The sequence below is a fragment of the Perca fluviatilis genome, chromosome 2, assembly GCF_010015445.1.
Source record: "Perca fluviatilis chromosome 2, GENO_Pfluv_1.0, whole genome shotgun sequence".
NCBI classification, from domain to species: Eukaryota; Metazoa; Chordata; class Actinopteri; order Perciformes; family Percidae; genus Perca; species Perca fluviatilis.
Window position 1 is genome coordinate 26,381,540 of NC_053113.1, and position 18,229 is coordinate 26,399,768.

The 18,229-nt window shown below is 39.2% G+C and overlaps 1 protein-coding gene across 3 annotated transcripts in view; it reads left to right on the forward strand.

The window, feature by feature from the left end:
* porb (P450 (cytochrome) oxidoreductase b) overlaps positions 1-17,890 on the forward strand; it is a 44,756-nt gene extending 26,866 nt beyond the window's left edge. For 2 of the 3 annotated variants that reach the window (XM_039782315.1, XM_039782324.1), the window contains 14 exons: positions 3,819-3,867; positions 5,134-5,262; positions 5,914-6,066; positions 8,374-8,498; positions 8,930-9,019; positions 9,875-9,973; positions 10,294-10,410; positions 10,498-10,616; positions 11,287-11,468; positions 11,653-11,802; positions 14,382-14,649; positions 15,052-15,197; positions 15,431-15,516; positions 16,262-17,890. In XM_039782315.1, coding sequence (XP_039638249.1) covers positions 3,819-3,867; positions 5,134-5,262; positions 5,914-6,066; positions 8,374-8,498; positions 8,930-9,019; positions 9,875-9,973; positions 10,294-10,410; positions 10,498-10,616; positions 11,287-11,468; positions 11,653-11,802; positions 14,382-14,649; positions 15,052-15,197; positions 15,431-15,516; positions 16,262-16,406 — 1,858 coding nt within the window. In that variant the 3' untranslated portion in view covers positions 16,407-17,890. Of the gene's footprint in view, positions 1-1,178; positions 1,181-3,818; positions 3,868-5,133; positions 5,263-5,913; positions 6,067-8,373; positions 8,499-8,929; positions 9,020-9,874; positions 9,974-10,293; positions 10,411-10,497; positions 10,617-11,286; positions 11,469-11,652; positions 11,803-14,381; positions 14,650-15,051; positions 15,198-15,430; positions 15,517-16,261 lie in introns of all 3 variants that reach the window. The other variant, XM_039782331.1, reaches the window with a different exon arrangement.
* Positions 17,891-18,229: the final 339 nt, after the last annotated feature.

Consider the following 18,229-nt stretch of genomic DNA (forward strand, 5'->3'; position numbering starts at 1 on the left):
GAAACAAAGTGTCTCCCCTGTGTTTTGTAGTGTTTTTGCAGTTACATTTTTCGAGAGGTGCGCATCAGGCTACGGCGTAGACGCAGAGGGGTCTGCGGGGCTACGCCGTCGATTTTACGCACAACTGTAAATGGCCTTAACTGACTAACTGTCACTATAGGGATGCACGATGATATCGGCACGACATCGGTATCGGCCAATAAAAGCTTAAAGTGCCCATATTATGAAAAAAACACGTTTTCTAGTATTTGGGGTGTTCTTTTGTGTCTCTGGTGCTTCCACACACATACAAACTTTGAAAAAAATCCATCCATGCTGTTTTGAGTGAGATAAGGTTTCTGAATGTATCCTGCCTTCAGTCTCCTAGTGAGCTGTTCAAAATCGGCTCGGACTGTGACGTCACAATCCGAAACGAGGTGGCTAACCGCGAACCGTTAGCTCTTAGCGTTAGCGTTAGCATGCTAACGCTAATGCTAACACTAGCATGGTACCTCGTTCTCCATAGCAAAACACTGCTACAACACACAAGTTCACCATAATCTACAAAAGAACTACTTACATGTGCGACCTCATTTAGAAGTCTCCCAGCTAATCCTGCCTCGTAACTGACTGAAGTTGGAGAAACAGCCTGTCTTTTACTTCTATGGAGCTAGCTAGCTGACATGATCTACATCTGAGCTACTGAGCATGTGCGAGTGCAATCAAAGATAGTACAGAAGAAAAGAGGTCTCATTCTGTAGCTAAAACAGAAACCAGGTGAAAAGAGGATCTACAGCAGTGAGAGAGCTGTGCAGTACAACAAAAATATGGTGTTTTTTGAAAATTAAACCATGTAAACCTATTCTGGTACAACCTTAAAATACAATTATGAACCTGAAAATTAGTATAATATGGGCGCTTTAAAATGATCATCATCGGCATCGGCAAATATATATAAATATCTGCCGATGAGCCTTGCCGATAGGGTGGTAAAACAACTCTCGTTCCACACTACAAATATATGATTACGCATCTCAAGAGCTGTCATCCTGAGCAACACCGAGACTTTGAAAAGTAAGAAGAAAAAACGCCAGTCTCTACTTCAGTCCTTTGACAAAGCTAGAAAATACAGCAGCGACCACCCAAAGCTAAAAGGGCTTAACGACAAAATCGTTGAATGTATTGCTCTTGATAACCAGCCGTTTAGCGTGGTATGCTATGCCTAGCCGGCGCTACTTTTCTGATGTGCCCTTATCTGAACTCCAGAGTGTTGTTGCCAGTCACATTGAAAAGCTCCTCGCCGGCGCTAGTCACATTAGCTTTACCACGGACATTTGGACATCAAGCGTGAGTCCTGTTAGCATGTTGAGCCTCACTGCCCAGTAGAAGACTTCACCATTAAAAAAGCTGTCCGACCTACGCTCACAGGAATGCTCCGGTTCTCACACAGCAGCTGCAATTGCATCTGTATTTCATAATAGGTTTGTGAAATGGAAAATAGAAAGAGAACGAGTGCATGTCGTGCTATGTGTTGACAGTGAACGGCTGTTTAGCGTTGATGTAAGGCATTTGGCAGACCTGTTCAAGTAGGAGATGATGTAAATTTTTTTTGTTTGAAAATTTATTTTTTGTTTATTTTACTCCTAAGGACTGAAGTTTGAAGTCTGAACTTAAAAATAAAATGTGGCACTGGCATATAATTTATTCTCCTCCAAGTGAAATAATTTAACTATTTTTCAGGGGTGAATGTATGTCTACATTTGTAAAATGATACATTTATGGTAGAATCAAATGTTTGTCTTGTGTATTGCCTTATCTACAACATATGAGTGTAATAAGGTAAAGCTCGTACAGGAGAGATACTTGGATTTCTCTTCAGTAAAATTAAAGTGTATATAGTATATCAGGGGAAAAATGTGTATATACATCGGCATCGGCCAAAATGAGTTTGAAAATATCGGCATATCGAATATTGGCCAAAATCCAATATCGTGCATCTCTAGTCACTAACCCTCACCCCTTCCCCCAACCATCTTGTCGGTGATTGGTTGGAGTGGTTTGTTGTATTTTGGTGCGCAGCCTGTGCGACCCCTGACCTGTGTTGTCTCCCGAGACCAGGCTTTTTCACAGTGTATTCAGGGGGCAGGCAGCTAGCGGATCAAGGAGAGACGCAAAATGATTTGCCTCGAAGCTTTGTTTAATCAATGTTACCAACGTTGTATCGCTCACGGTGTTTCCGCACGGATGATTATTACTGTCACACACCGGGCTGACGCTGCTGGCGACACGTGCCATGAAAACTGACGGCACAGGTTATAAAGAGCGAGCGTAAATAGTGAGGGGCTAAGAGAAGAGACAAGCTGGAAAAACGACAAAGTGTCCAAAGTTTGGAATCAGTTGAAACGTAGTTAAAACGAAAACTCTGTACAGTGTCTACTGCAGAATCGAACTAGCTTATAATAGCACAACGTCAATGCTTCAGCATCTCAACAGAAAACATTGAGTCTAACTTAATCATCCATTCCACAAAGTGGACCCAACGATGAAACTACACCAAACGCAACAACTACCAAAAACAAAGACAAGAAAATTCGTGGTGACCACAATTTGATCCAAAGAGCCGACCTGTTGACTATCCCTTTGGAAAAACTGCTGATTTTTGCGCACCATTCTCTCTCACTCTCTCTCTTCACAGAGAAACAGTTGATCAATGATCTACTAGCATAAGTGTAACAGAGCTGTGTAGCATTGTAATCAAATATATAAATAAAAATAGGTTGAGTATAACTAATATTTACATATAGACCTATATACAGATCAGTCTCAGGTTGAAATTTGTAGTTCTGAAAGTTGCACAACTTAAGGTAATGTTTATGTACGTTTATTGTATGCTTTAGTTTGAGGTTGTTAATTGCATTTCAGAAAATGTTTTCTTTAAAAACAATGTAATATGGCACTTAAATGCACTTAATGTTTAGTTTTTTGAGAGATGAGTTTGTAAGCAACGTAGGCAATAAAAATCTTGCTTTTCCCGAAAATTAAACCAAACTATTATGTATATTATTGCTCTTTTAATAAAAGGAAAGTATTTCTTACTCGATTAATCGGTAGAATACTCAATTACTAAAATAATCGATTAGCTGCAGCCCTAATCTACAGCATGCTGTGCCCAAAGTTCAACCAGGCCTCGCAGCCCGTGCTTTGCTCCATGCAGCGAAATGCAGTCACGGCTCAAGCCATTAGAAACAATGGGTTTCAGAGCGCAGTGGTGCCGTTGCTGCCTTTTGGTCTGAAAAGCCCTTATGGCCATTGCATGCATTGCAACCTTAATAGCACAGGACATCACACACCCATCACCACATTACCCTACTGCTCTCTGGATGCAGATACAGAACACTGAGGTACAGATCAGGTACAGATTGGTAGGACGTCACGGGGGTTGGTATGGTAATAATCATTGTCTGTTTATTCACCTGTGCACCTGCATGACAGAAGCTGGAGAGGGGGTGTGTTTGGGTTCTTACTTATGTCTGTTGACCGCAAATTTCACCGGATTCACATTCACCTTTGCACATACTATTTTCAGGTGCTACTGGATTTTGTCGTTTTTTTATTTCTTGCTTTGAAATGGACAATAAATCCTCAAAGAAGTGGTTACAAGTATGATGATCTTGTAATTAACTATTTTATGAGGAAAGACGAGACATTTTCATTGAATTTCCCACAACTGGTGTTTATTGAACATTGTCATTGCTAAGTAGTTAGTATTTAACCACACCTTTGTGTTTATTTAAGCTTAAATTATGTAATTACAAGTCAAACCTGTTTGTTTTCCCCAGAGCACCCACCACAAGAGAGACCAGTTTCATCGAGAAAATGAAGAAAACAGTGAGTGCTGTGACTTAATCCTTTGCATTATTTCTGCTTCAGTTGTGTTTTGTGTGAACAGTCGGTTACACTTTACTTGAAGTTTTCTACATAAGAGTGACATGACACTGTCATGAACGTGTTATAAAACATTATAGACAAGTCAGAAACGTTTATGACATAACTCTTTTTTTAGTAAGTGTCATTCGGTTTTGTCATGACACGTTAGGGTTAGCGTTCGTGTGTCATGACTGTGTCATGACAGTGTCATGTGAGTGTCATGTATTCATGACTGTGTCATGTCACTCCTATGTAGAAAACTTCAAGTAAAGTGTTACCGAACAGTCTTTAGTTTCCAACATAGATACAGTATATAATCCAGAAGCAGTTTTGTTTCTGTTATTCCAAAACACTGACTCAGGGTTTAAAAAGAACTGTGAGCCAGTTGGACTTGCAGATGTACAAGGTTAGACAGTGTTGGTGTTGCAGCCCTTTACCAGGTGTTGATCAACCTTGGTGGTTTTCCCCAGTAAAAACCTGATTGATGTGCAAGTCGAAGCGCTTGATTTGAAAAGGGAATGGTAGTGTCTTAGTTAATAAAAATGTCCTCCCTTTTTATGCTCAGTGGATGAAGAACAAGATGACTATAATGGCCTGCTGATAATGTGATTATTCTGTATGCAGTTCTAGATTTAGAAACACTGTTTTGACTTTGATGGTTCTCTGTTCTTAAGCCAGCCTTGAGAAAAGACTTTGGTTTTGAATCATGTGGTTTTGCAGCAAATAGTTCAGATACCATGATGCTGGCAGGGAAGAACTTTGGTTCACAGTGCCTTTTCATTTTGTCTCTGTTTTTCTTTTCTATGAATGTAATGGCAACCCTGTAGGCATGGATAAAGTATTGTGTGATTCTCACAAATACATGTACCGATGGAGCTGGTTGAAAATCTAAAGAAAAGCTGTATTTTGGAGAAATATTTGTTGTTTTTGTCTTCATTTTCTTTGCTTTGAAGTGAAGTTCAAGTCATGTGAAGTTATTTAGCCCTTTTTTACATTTTGTAGTTTGGGTTGTGCTCATATCATCTCCCTGTTGCATGCAATGCAGCATTTCAGGATTTGGGAGAAAATACATTCTGAATATATTTTAGCTAAATTATAAAAGCTATTCTGCATTTTGCTGTTTTACATGGTGTGTGTTTAGGTGGGTCAGATTTCCATTGTAGTTGTGGGATAAATCTTTTACATGCCCCAAGTAAATGTTTATTTTTTTTCTTAATTTTTTACCAGGGCAAGAACATCATTGTGTTCTACGGCTCCCAGACGGGCACAGGAGAGGAATTTTCTAACAGACTGTCCAAAGACGCTCAGCGCTACGGCATGAAAGGAATGGCTGCCGATCCAGAGGAGTATGAAATGGTAATTTGCGTCAGTGGAACAACACACACACCACAGAATAACCATTAACATTCTTTTGGATATGACTTATTATAGCTGCCAGTTAAGTATTTGTCATCGTGTCATGGAAAAATAACACTGCAGTGTTACTATGTTAAAGCAATCATTCAGTTAACACCTTAGTAGTTATAAAATATTCTCTTGAATTGTCCAGACAAGAGCCTTTAGTCATTTTGATGATGATACAATACACATCTCATGGCAGATTCTAACTGAGCCAAATAACAGTTTATAATACCTGCCATAGTAATGTAATTTATTCTAATTATAAATTCGCTGTGCTGAAATAAAATCTGTCCAGGCAAGTTCAGTCCATAAAGACGCAAGGACAGCACACACTGAGATCATAATGCGTATGCTATTTCAGTCACATTAATACAACTGCACAATATTATAACCTCAGGCTTTATCCAAAAATGTATTGCAACACTGCTGTGAGCACCGGTATGGACATAGATAATATACTTTGATTTGTTAGTCATAGTTAATTACTTGCATGTTTGCTGACAGGGCAAGTCTTGAGACAGCCGGTCAGATATTGAAGACAAACTTACTTAAAATTAGTAGTTCTTCAGTGTTCACTGTCTCCGATTGTGATGTCTCATGTTCCAGGGGGAGCTAGCCCGTCTGTCTGAGATTAAAAACTCCCTCGCCATATTTTGCATGGCTACCTATGGTGAAGGCGACCCAACAGACAATGCCCAGGACTTCTATGACTGGCTGCAGGAAAATGATGATGAAGACCTCTCCGGACTAAACTACACTGTGAGTCTTTATGCTCAAGTTTTGTATACATAAAGTCTTTCTAATTCTTACAAGCTTACAAGAATCCTAATCCTAGAGAATTGTCTAAATTATTATAACAAATGTAATTGTATAGGAATTGTGTTGGTGTTAGTGATGCATAAACGGTTACAGTGTGGCATAAGGTTGACAATTTAATAAGCCCAACACAAAGCATACTGTGCATGATGTCAATGACCATGCAAACATTGTGCTACACTCTCTGTTCTGTATATGTGTTTTTGTTGCTTTGTCGCATGGAGGGCTGCATCTAATGATTATTTATACTAGAAGTAAGTGCCCTCTGGGCACCCTTTTACCCTGACCCTCACCTGACTCCTGAGATTTTTTCCCTGTACCTATGCCCTTTCCATTGCTTCCACCCCCAACCTCTCCTGATCCCCCTGGACTCTCTTGCCCCAGCCCTTAAAAATATCCTGTGCAAAGGGAAGAGCTCAAAGCAGTATTAATTGTGAATTTGGAAGGGATGTGATGAAAGGTGAATGGCACATATCTAAAGAAGCACACATCTTTCACACCATAGTGCAGTAATATTAGAATGTCTGTCATTGAACATTATACTATAGTATAGTATAGTATAACAAAATTTGCTGTTCAATTCCTAAGAAAGTACATGATCATTTCACACATGCTTGCACGCTTACACACCACATACACACATGCCCGCACCTGTCATGCTGAAAAACTCATTATAAAAAAGAAAGCATTTTGTACATTGTGCCAAATACAGTGTACACATTATAAATATATTCTTGCATGCTATATAGAGTTATTGCACATTATTCCATTTCTAATAATTATGAATCCAGTTTTAGTCCTGTGGAGTGTTGTGAGGGTGGTGGTGTGGGGACATTGTTTTGTGCAGTTCAGTTCAGTGATGGCTCTGGTGTAGATGCTGTAATACTATGGTATATTAAGGTCATACTTATTTGTCACAAACACAATGTTTACAAAGCATAATTAGAATAATGTAGACCTGTAACCTCAGGTGGCTCCAATGACCTGGTCAGCCTCATTCTCTGTCAGTTGTCTTAATATAGGATAAGATAAGATGGACCTTATTATCCTAATGATACATTTGCCTTGGACATCAGTGTCTGACAACAAATACATTCCTCAATTATTCAATCAATCTTCACTGCGCTTTGCTGAAAAGTCCAATAGTTGTGTGACATGAGACAACCATAGGGCTGGCATTATCTATTAATGTAGTCAAAACACTGATAATGACACTTTTTGGAAAATGTTTATTGAGGCTATGGCACATAGAATAATCTTTACATGTACCTACAGTACAGGCCAAAAGTTTGGACACACCTTCTCATTCAATGTGTTTCTTTATTTTCATGACTATTTACATTGTAGATTCTGAAGGCATCAAAACTATGAATTAACACATATGGAATTATGTACTTAACAAAAAAGTGTGAAATAACTGAAAACATGTCTTATAGTTTAGATTCTTCAAAGTAGCCAACCTTTGCTTTTTTTTGATAACTCTGCAAACCCTTGGTGTTCTCTCAGTGAGCTTCATGAGGTAGTCACCTGAAATGGTTTTCACTTCACAGGTGTGCTTTGTCAGGGTTAATTAGTGGAATTTTTTCCCTTTATTAATAAAAAAACAAAGGGTGGCTACTTTGAAGAATCTAAAATATAAGACATGTTTTCAGTTATTTCACACTTTTTTGTTAAGTACATAATTCCACATGTGTTCATTCATAATTTTGATGCATTCAGTGAGAACCTACAATGTAAATAGTCATGAAAATAAAAAGGAAATGCATTGAATGAGAAGGTGTGTCCAAACTTTTGGCCTGTACTGTATAGTGAACACCATTCATGAAAGGGTAATGCCCAAACCACACAGCTTATCTCTACCTATGCGTGATGGCTACCTTGCTTAACTGCTGGGGCCACACAGACAGTGTTGCTGCTGCTGCTGCCAGCCTTGTCTTTCTATATCCGCTAGGTAGGCGGTGTAGCCCGGGCTTTAGGCTATTTTAACTATGGGAAATCTAGTTAAATTGTTAGGCACAGTCACATCCTTCCTCCTGTATTTCATCTGTTGTCTCTGGTCTATATTAGAGCGACTACATACACTAAAGTCATTGAGAGATTTTTCAGGGTCTCTTGTAAGACATTTTTCAGTATGGCATGTTGTTTACGTTTAGTATATTAGTAGAATAAATTGCCTGACAATTTATTTTTTGCTTGTTTGTTTCAAGATTAAGCCAAGGCCACACGCTGATGGTTTCTCTCTGTCTCCAGGTATTTGCTTTGGGAAACAAGACATATGAACACTACAATGCAATGGGAAAATACGTTGATAAAAGGCTGGAAGAACTTGGGGCCAAGCGCATCTTTGACCTTGGTTTAGGAGATGACGATGGCAAGTAAGTGACCTGTTAATCATCTGAGTCAAAAAGGAAATGATTACTAAACCTTTCTCTAAGTGGAAAATGCAACACAAAATAACATGGTGTGGACCTCAACAAGTGATCCTGAGTACACGGTACGGTAGGCAGCTGAACCCCATCTGAGTATCTCCACCCATAGCTTAAGAACTACCTTTTCAAAGGTGCATCATATTTTTCTCGCAAGCCATTCAGAGCAGACTGGGCTTTTCGGTAGGGTGGCTTAAAGAGACTGGTGCTTCAACGGACAGACCGTATGTGAAAAATGTGTTTTGAACATTATAGCAATAAACATGTATTATCGTGTATTTGTAAAATTTACATGGTTATATAAATAAGATGTCTAATTTGTTGAGAAAGATAAAATTCAAATGCATTTCTCAGCTGACTGGCCTGGTTTTGTCTTTCAGTCTGGAAGAGGACTTTGTTTCATGGAGAGAGCAGTTCTGGCCGGCTGTCTGTGAGCACTTTGGAGTTGAAGCCTTAGGAGATGACTCAAGGTTCATTCACAGATAATTTCCCCTTTTTACTGTGTTTGTATCATTTCAAGTTTTTACTTCTTTTCACATGTTTTTGCCCCATCATTATTTAATTGTCTTATCTTCACCCTAAACCTTTTTTTCCCCCACTCTCATTCTTTACCAGCTCTTTACCGTATTAAAGCCGTGAACATTACATATAACCGATGATGACAGCAGAAAGCTTGCAATCACAGTTCACACTAACTTATGTGTTTTGAAGTAAAGGTTAAGTAATATATTGTCTGCTTCAGATGTAAGGTAGTTTTCACATAATACCTATTTTTCAGTAAGATAAGGTGGCCATATTTTCAGATTGGCTGCAATTCCTTAAAGTGATGGTTCGGATTAATTCACCCTAGGGTCCTTTCCACCATGACCTCGAGCCAAACACCCCCCCAGAAGCTTTTTTCACCTGGGTCTAACATTGGGAGAGTTAGCGTAGAGTAGCGTTATCAGCTGAATAGCTTAGCGCAGGGGCTAATGGACCCACGTTTGTATCTCGTAAGTTACCCCACTAATAATGCCCGAAATGATACCAAACGTCTACAAGTAGTACAAATAGGTTATGCTCTCATAAAACGATGGATTGGAAAGTTTATAAGTACACCAAATGTGACCTATTGTACACATAGGGTCAAATGTGCTAGGTTTAAAATGATACTCCACCCAAAGTCTTGTTTGTTCTTTTTTTTAAACCCTATCCAAATTTTGGCTAAGACTGTAATGCTTAATCAGGACATATCTGCTTAATGATAAACCCCACCCATCAGTATGTGAAATTAACTTCTGTGTCTGTGAGTGAAGAGGCTAACCTTAAGTTATTTTCCCTCACAGCATACGGCAGTACGAGCTAAAGGAGCACACCGACCTCAACATGAACAAAGTGTACACAGGAGAGATTGGCCGCCTGAAGAGTTTTGAGGTCCAAAAGCCGTAAGTGCTGTGGCAAAGACGTTGCTCACCACAAGAACTCATTGATCATTAAAGTGCTGTCTGCTCACATTTCACCCACATTTATAACTAAGTGCAAAGTTAACCAAAGGTCACTTTATTAAACTGAAGCTTTCTGCCCCCTAGTGGACATTGGAAACATATTTCAGTAGCCTTTTTTAATCATACAATAATTTATTTATTTCAAGAGTAATAGATCTTTGTAGTCTTTTATTAAAGTGAGATATTACATCTCTTTTGTGACTATTTTCAAGCCTTTGTAAATGCATTTTTACATTTAAGTTTTGCTGTTTTATTTATAGGCCCTTTGATTCAAAAAACCCTTTCTTGGCCCCAGTCACGGTCAACCGCAGACTCAACAAAGGCGGTAATAGACATCTTATGCACCTGGAACTAGACATAACAGGCTCCAAGATCAGGTGAGACTGGTTGGATATATCTATATTACATTTCTGGATAATGCAATACAGGTCAAAGTCTGAATTTGTCACCTTCTGTGATTTAAGATATGAGTCAGGAGACCACGTTGCTGTTTTCCCCACAAATGACTCTGCGTTAGTGAACAAGCTGGGACAAATCCTTGGAGTGGACCTTGATGTGGTTATCTCTCTCAACAACCTTGATGGTATGGCATTGAAAGCCCGAAGCACGTTGACTTGAACAGATCGTCCCTGAAACCCTCACACGAAAACCTCCCTTGATATCTAGACTTGCAGTATCTGCTCACTTAATGCAGAGGAATTGAATATTGTTATATTACAGCAATTGAATGTTATTGCTGTAATAGGTTTTGTTACAAATTAAATAAGTCCTGTCGTCATAGACCTTAGATGGTCATCAGATGTACTTTGTAGTTAGGCAGCTCCTGTTCAGTGTTTATTAACATCATTGAAAATGACCGTAAGTGCTTAATAATGAAAGACTTAGTATACAATCTAAGGTTATCTCTTTGTAACTTCCTGTACAGATGTGTATTTTGTGACCAGTCAAATATGAAATTAATTAAAGCATGCTTTTAATAGACATAACCATACGTATGTGTTAAATATTGTTGAAACACAAAATGGATTACCTGAAAGTCAAAGTGACACGAAGATCTACAAAAGTAAAATTAGGAAGCATTTACTACGGATTAATTAGAGCAGTATGTTGACCTGTAGTGTTGGTGTTATTTATATTTTGCCCTTGATAAACATTTTAAGCTTTTATTAAACATTTATGATTATCAGTTGACCATGAAATGAATGTTGAGGCAATTCTAGATACCACAAAAAAACCTCTTCATATATTTTCAGAGGAGTCCAACAAGAAGCACCCATTCCCCTGCCCCACCACCTACCGCACGGCCCTCACTCACTACCTGGACATCACACACCCTCCTCGCACCAATGTCCTCTATGAGCTGGCACAGTATGCCTCTGACCCCAAAGACCAGGAGAACATGCGCAAGATGGCCTCTTCCTCACCTGAGGGCAAGGTCAGTACCAGGTGGTAAAGATTTTTTGGGTGTTGTGGGTTGAAATTCAGTCATTATCTAGTTTGTGTTATAGAAACAGTTACATCTCACCCATCTCTGTATGTTTGTGATGCCCTTTTTTCAACCCTTTTCCATCTCTTTTTATACTTCATTTTTTTGTCTTTTTGTTGCTGCCTCTCTACAGGCACTCTACCAGAGTTGGGTGTTAGGTGCCAGTAGAAACATCCTCGCTATCCTGGAAGATATGCCTTCTTTGAAGCCTCCCGTTGACCACCTGTGTGAGCTGCTGCCCCGTCTCCAGGCTCGCTATTATTCCATCGCCTCCTCCTCAAAGGTAATTCCCTGTTCGGCAGGTAGTCCTATCCTTTGAACTTTTGTCACAGACTTAATTTTTTTTATTTATTTTTTTGTACAAATGGTCTTTGATATGGGTATAAGCAACAAAGACACACAGGCTGCTCTAATCTGACAGATTCATATCGCAGTGCCCTCAAGAGGGGTAAAGTACAGACTGTGCACGTTAAAGACTGGCCAGAGGACACTTGCTTGGCTCTCTAGTAGGGTTGGGCATTGTTTGGATTTTAACGATTCTGATTCCAATTCCGATTCTTCCTTTCGATTCTGGCTCTTATCAATTCTCGGTTCCGATTCTTTGAGGGGTGGAGTTGAAATGGGTCACGTGCCTATAGAGGAAAGTTTTATTTTGATTCAATGGTGGTTTGCAGTTTTACAGCTTTTTCAATGTAAAATAAAGCCAGACTAGAGCGCTGCTTACTGTGCTCCAAGGCTGCAACACAACAAGTGCCTGGCCGCTACGGACACCAAAACTTGTGCATATTAAATTTGGAACCCATGATCAGATTTGAAACCAAATCCTCCAAATGATTCCAATAAAGAAATTATTCCACTGGAATCGTAATTTTTGAAACGATTCAAAGTAGGAATCGGTTCTCGATGCCCAATCCTACTCTCTAGGGGTGTCTGGATTGCACGGAGTGGAATATGTTCAAAGAGTCCAGCTCTGATAATGATGAACTGACAGATGTTATCTGCAGTTGGATCTCATTCTGTGAGAGTACTGTTATTCCAACCAAGGTTATTAAAGTATATCTAAACAGTAAACCATGGGTTATAAAGTCCCTGAAGATGTTATTGCATGAAATGAATAGGGCTTTTAAGGAAGGAAACTTACAGATACTACAATACTATAAATCTTCTGAATTCAGAATCTCCCCCATGTATCCCTTGCTTTTAATGAACGTAGTGTCATCAACTGTTTTAAACACTGTAGACCTAAGAAAAGTCCAGGCCCAGATAATATTAGCAGCCACCTGCTGAAAGTGTATGCAGAGCAACTAGGTCCACTGTTCTATGATATATTCACCCTGTCACTTTCCCAGCAGAGAGTGCCATCTCTTTTGAAATAGTCTGTGGTGGTCTGTTGCCCTGACCTCCTTGGTCATGAAATCCTTAGAAAAACTTATAAAAGTAGAGTTTCTAGCTAAGGTGGAAATCCTTTTTAGATCCATTTTAGTTTGCCTACAGGGCCAAGAGGGGGGTACAAGATGCCACTATCACCTTACTCAACCTCTTATATAAGCATCTAGAGTGGGAATCATGCTAGGCTACTCTTTGTTGATTTCTCATCTGCTTTCAATACCACACAATCTCATTTGCTTGTCATTTTAACCTTGATCTGAGCTCAGTAGGCTGGATTCTGTATTTTCTCACTCAGAGATGTCGGAGGGTGAGGGTGAACAGTGAGCTTTCCAGTGAGTTAATATCATCCACTGGATCCCCATAGGGATGTGTCCTGTCCCCTCTGTTGTACATCCTATATACCAACGACTGTTGTAGCCATCATGACAATAGGCACATTATCAAGTTTGCGGACGACTCAGTTATTGTCCTTCATTTCCTTCATCTAAACATTACAAAAACTAAGGATATGTCCATTGATCTCAGACATCATCCCAATGTCCCCTGTAGTAGTGTTATTAAGGGCCAGGACATAGACATGGTGCCATATTATAAATATCTGGGCACCTTGATTGACAACCGGCTTAAATTCACACTGCTTCTGTGTACAAGAGAGGCCCCCAACAGTGCCTTCCAGGCAGCGCTGCCTGGAAGGCACTGTTGGGAGGCACTGGTTAGGGTTAGGGTTAAGTGCCTTGAAGGCAGCGGTCGCAGCGCTACCTGGAAAGAGCAGTTGCACTCAGGAAACTTGCTAAATTCCAGGTGGACAAAACATTAATGACTTTGTTCTACAGAGCTTTTATTGAGTCTGTCCTGACATTTTCTATCATCTGCTGGTATGGAAACTTCACCATCAAGGATAAAAATGTGCTTTTAAAAATTGTGAATGTGGCCAGCAAGATAGTGGGTGTGAAGTTCAGTAGCCTTACTGACATTTTTAACAAACGGATAAAAAAAAAAAAAACATTTCTATTTGCAACGACACCACTCACCCTCTGTACGGAGAATACATGTTATTACCATCTGGCTTACGTTTTAGCACCCCCTTGGTTCTTAAACAGAGAAAAACAAAAACTCCTTTATTCCTCTTTCCATTAAGGCACTCAACTCAGCTAAGAGGAGGTGATAGCTCTTGCTTGTATTAATGACCCCTGTATTTATTTTATTTATTATTATTATCATTTGAGTTTTTGTAGTTCTTTTTACTTTCATTATAACTCCAGTACAATTCTGCAACTATTTATTCTTTAACTCAGGCTGCTGTTTTTATTGTGTTAATTGTTATGTGGTTTGTGTTGTATATTCTTTATGTGATGTCTTCCTGCTGCATTCAAATTGCCCTTTTGGGACAAAGAATAAACTGAACTGAACTGAAATGTTAGTCAGATCTGAGAATTAAAATAGAGGGCTGTCTGGCACTCTACTGTTCTGTAGGTTCACCCCAACAGCATCCACATCTGTGCCGTAGTGGTGGAGTACGAGACTGTGACAGGCCGCATCAACAAGGGAGTTGCGACCAACTGGCTGAAGAACAAACTGGTCACCGACAACGGCCACAAGTCCACCGTACCCATGTACATCCGCAAGTCTCAGTTCCGCCTGCCCTTCAAAACCACCAACCCAGTGATCATGATCGGCCCTGGGACAGGAATCGCTCCCTTCATGGGCTTCATCCAGGAGAGGGGCTGGCTGAAACAACAAGGTGTGTGTGTGTGTGTGTGTGTGTGTGTGTGTGTGTGTGTGTGTGTGTGTGTGTGTGTGTGTGTGTGTGTGTGTGTGTGTGTGTGTGTGTGTGTGTGTGTGTGTGTGTGTGTGTGTGTGTGTGTGTGTGTGTGTGTGTGCACTACCCATAAAGAAGTAATAATAAAAACAATGTATAACCTTAATTCAGTTATTAGCATTCTCAGTCACTGAACACAGGCCTATTAATTACTTAAGTAGGAATTGTGAACTAGTATGCTTACAAAAGTACTTCTAAAAACATGATAAATGTGCATGTCAAGATGTCTGAGATTTACTTGATCAGTTATACTTTTTTAAACCTCCAGTGGAAGAGCCTGAGTGGAATAAACAGCATGTACCAATGATTTGTTTCCTTTCACAGGAAAGGAGGTTGGGGAGACAGTGATGTTTTTCGGCTGCAGACATAAGAACGAGGATTATATCTACCAGGAGGAGCTGGAAGAAGCAGAGAAGAATGGAGTTCTAACACAGCTTAATGTTGCCTTCTCCAGAGATCAGGAGCAAAAGGTAAGTCTGTCTAGCTGTCCCTTAGAGCTGAACAAAAATATCTTCATGTTATTTAAAATATTGAACACCTTTTTGGTCAAATACCATATTGAGAATAAGGAAACACTGGAAAAATAGTCAATTGGACAACAAATAAACATACTGTATATTATTTATCAATGTGTGATGATGAACCCTTTTATTGTTGTGTGTTTGGAACTTTTCAAACAATGTTTTCACTTTCAAAAATAAAGGTGTACGTGCAGCATCTCCTGAAGAAAAATAAGGAGCACATCTGGAAGCTGATTCACTCAGACAACGCTCATATCTACGTCTGCGGGTAATTAACACATTGGACCAGCAAAAGATTTACATTAAATGTCATGTATTCAAAAAGATCAGACTTTCACATTATTATATTTCTGTTGTATTGACTTGAATTGATATTGCCGATCATTTGAGACCATTTCATATGAAGGAATTAAGAATTTACACTGGAGGGAAAACAAATGCTCAAATTTGGAAACTCACATTCTCTTTGGTGATTTGGCACCTTCTAGTCTAATTGGTTTATACTGCCATCATTCAGGAATCAAAAGCAAATAACTTCCACCATGTTTGAGGTGAACATTGTTGCTAGCTGATGATCAGTTTTTTGATTAAAGGGAAATATCCTCCAGTAGATGGATAAACAAAAAATATAAAATATGGGGGGGGGGGGACGTGACACTGACGACCAGACTTCTAAAGCAGGGCTCTTCAACGTTTTTTTAAGCTAGGTCTACAATCATTTGTAGAGCGGCCTAAAGCCTTTATACATACCTTTTAGTGCACAGAATATTAAAATATTAATTGTTGGCATCATTTTAATAAATCCTCTTTTATGAGGCACAGTGAATCTTTAGGATGAATTGTATCTGTGGGTGGCTTTCTTAGTGACTACCTTACCTAGAGGCCAGTAAGCCTATCGTCAATGGGGATTTATATTTGCTAATTGACAATAATTTGGACTCTGAGGACCCCCTAGGGGTCCCGGACCCCCTGTTGAAGATCTCTGTTCTAAAGTGCTCTCTCTCCTGATTTAGGGATGCAAAGAACATGGCAAAGGATGTGCAGACAGCCCTCCATGAGATAGGAGAAGAACTGGGAGGCATGACACGCACACAGGCCACCGATTACATCAAGAAACTGATGACCAAGGGACGCTACTCGCAAGATGTCTGGAGTTAAAGAGCCTCAGAACCAGCCTTAGTCTCACTACTTAAGTGTTGGTTTAAAAAAATATATATATTTTTATTGTGGGTCTTGTTTTTATCAGGACTGAATATAAAAACATTAAACACTTGTTCATCACCCTGGTTCATGAGAGCAAGCAGAAGCAGATGAGGCAAACACTACCTCAGCACAATTGTTGATAAACACGTTCAGCAATTTCAACATTACATTATGTATCTGGATCCAGTGTGTATCTCCTAGGGTCCTCACTTGAGCCGTGGTCTCAGACCAAACAATGGTTACCCTGTCTGGTTTCTCCAAGTCTCTGATATGAATTATTGAATTGACTGCAACTTAGTACTTGGAGGTTGGGTGTAGTGCCCGGTGGCTTGAAATTCCTCAATCAATCATACAAATGCAGCAAAGATTCATCTTCATTTCAGATTTAGTTTTGATTAGCTTTATTTTTACATTAATGAGTCAATCCGATCAGCTTTATCAACTGATGATGACTCGGGTGGGGCAGGGACTCACTGCACCCCACCTCTGGATGTACGCGATATAATTCCATTGCTTAATAGATTGTAGACGTAAGCACAGCAGATGATATTGGATCGTATATCTAAGTGAATACATAGAGCATTGTGTGTTCCTGTTGCAGTGTGAACACCCTGAGACGCTTTAGACATGAAAGGGTGCTGATCTTAGTGTCTCAGAGCTGATCTTGTCGTACTTTTAATAGTACTTAAAATACATTAAATGTGTTATAAAATACGTTAACATTCTGTGAGGGAAATGTTTGATGTAACAAACTGCATCATGGGTACAATTATGTTTTCCTTTGTATTTTGACAAGGGATTTTGCCTGTTATGCATAATTTGCTGTTTATTAAAATCAGTAACTGTAAACATTTTAGAGGCACAAAAAAAGTCATGCAAAGGGGGAGATCATTCATAGAAAAACATGATAGTCTGTGCATTTTATTTTATGCATTTAAACATGATGAAAATGAATTTGTAGGTACCCTGTAATAATTGTAAAATGTCATTTGAAATATTGGCATTGAAACAGAGGTCTTGTTTATTTTATATGCATCTGATGGCAGGAGTATGTAATGAAATGGAATTGTCTTGTTTTTTGTCCAATCACATATGCACCACTACATGGAGAAGATGACCAGACATATCAAAACATTGTGTCTCCCAGCATCTGTCAGTCAGTGCTTATCTCAGTACTTTTGTGTGAATATGGGGAGTTTGAGGTCAGCAAACCAGTTGAAGTGCAGCCTGTGCCTTTTTTAACACTGCCTTATGTATTAATTTAGCATTTAAACCCTGACACTTAACTGTCTTTTTAATAGTTATTTTTTTCCATGCTTACATTATGATAGAAAGTGACTTCATCCAGTACTGTCTCTTTTTTTGTCCTTCCACTTTATGATGTAATTAATTGATTTTATCAAGGCATGCCTGTTTTTATGAATAAAATTGGAATAATTTGTCGGGTTAATTACTTTTTTAATAATTAAATAGGGTTAAAGTTTGAGTATATATCTGTTCTACAATCTATTAACTCCAGCAGATTATCTCATCCATCTGTTAGCCATCTGTCATCAGATATGAGGTTTTAGCTCCATTCACGCTAATACTCATGAGGCAGTATTGTTGAGAGAATAAAATCACACAGGGCTGCAGTGTGTTTATGTTTAAATTGTGTTGTAATCATGAGTGACTTAACAGTGACCTTACTAGCAGCACCCTCTCCAAGATATGTACTGAACTATTGGTAAAAGTTAGCTGAACAAAATCTGTTATAGAGACTGATATGATAAATCATG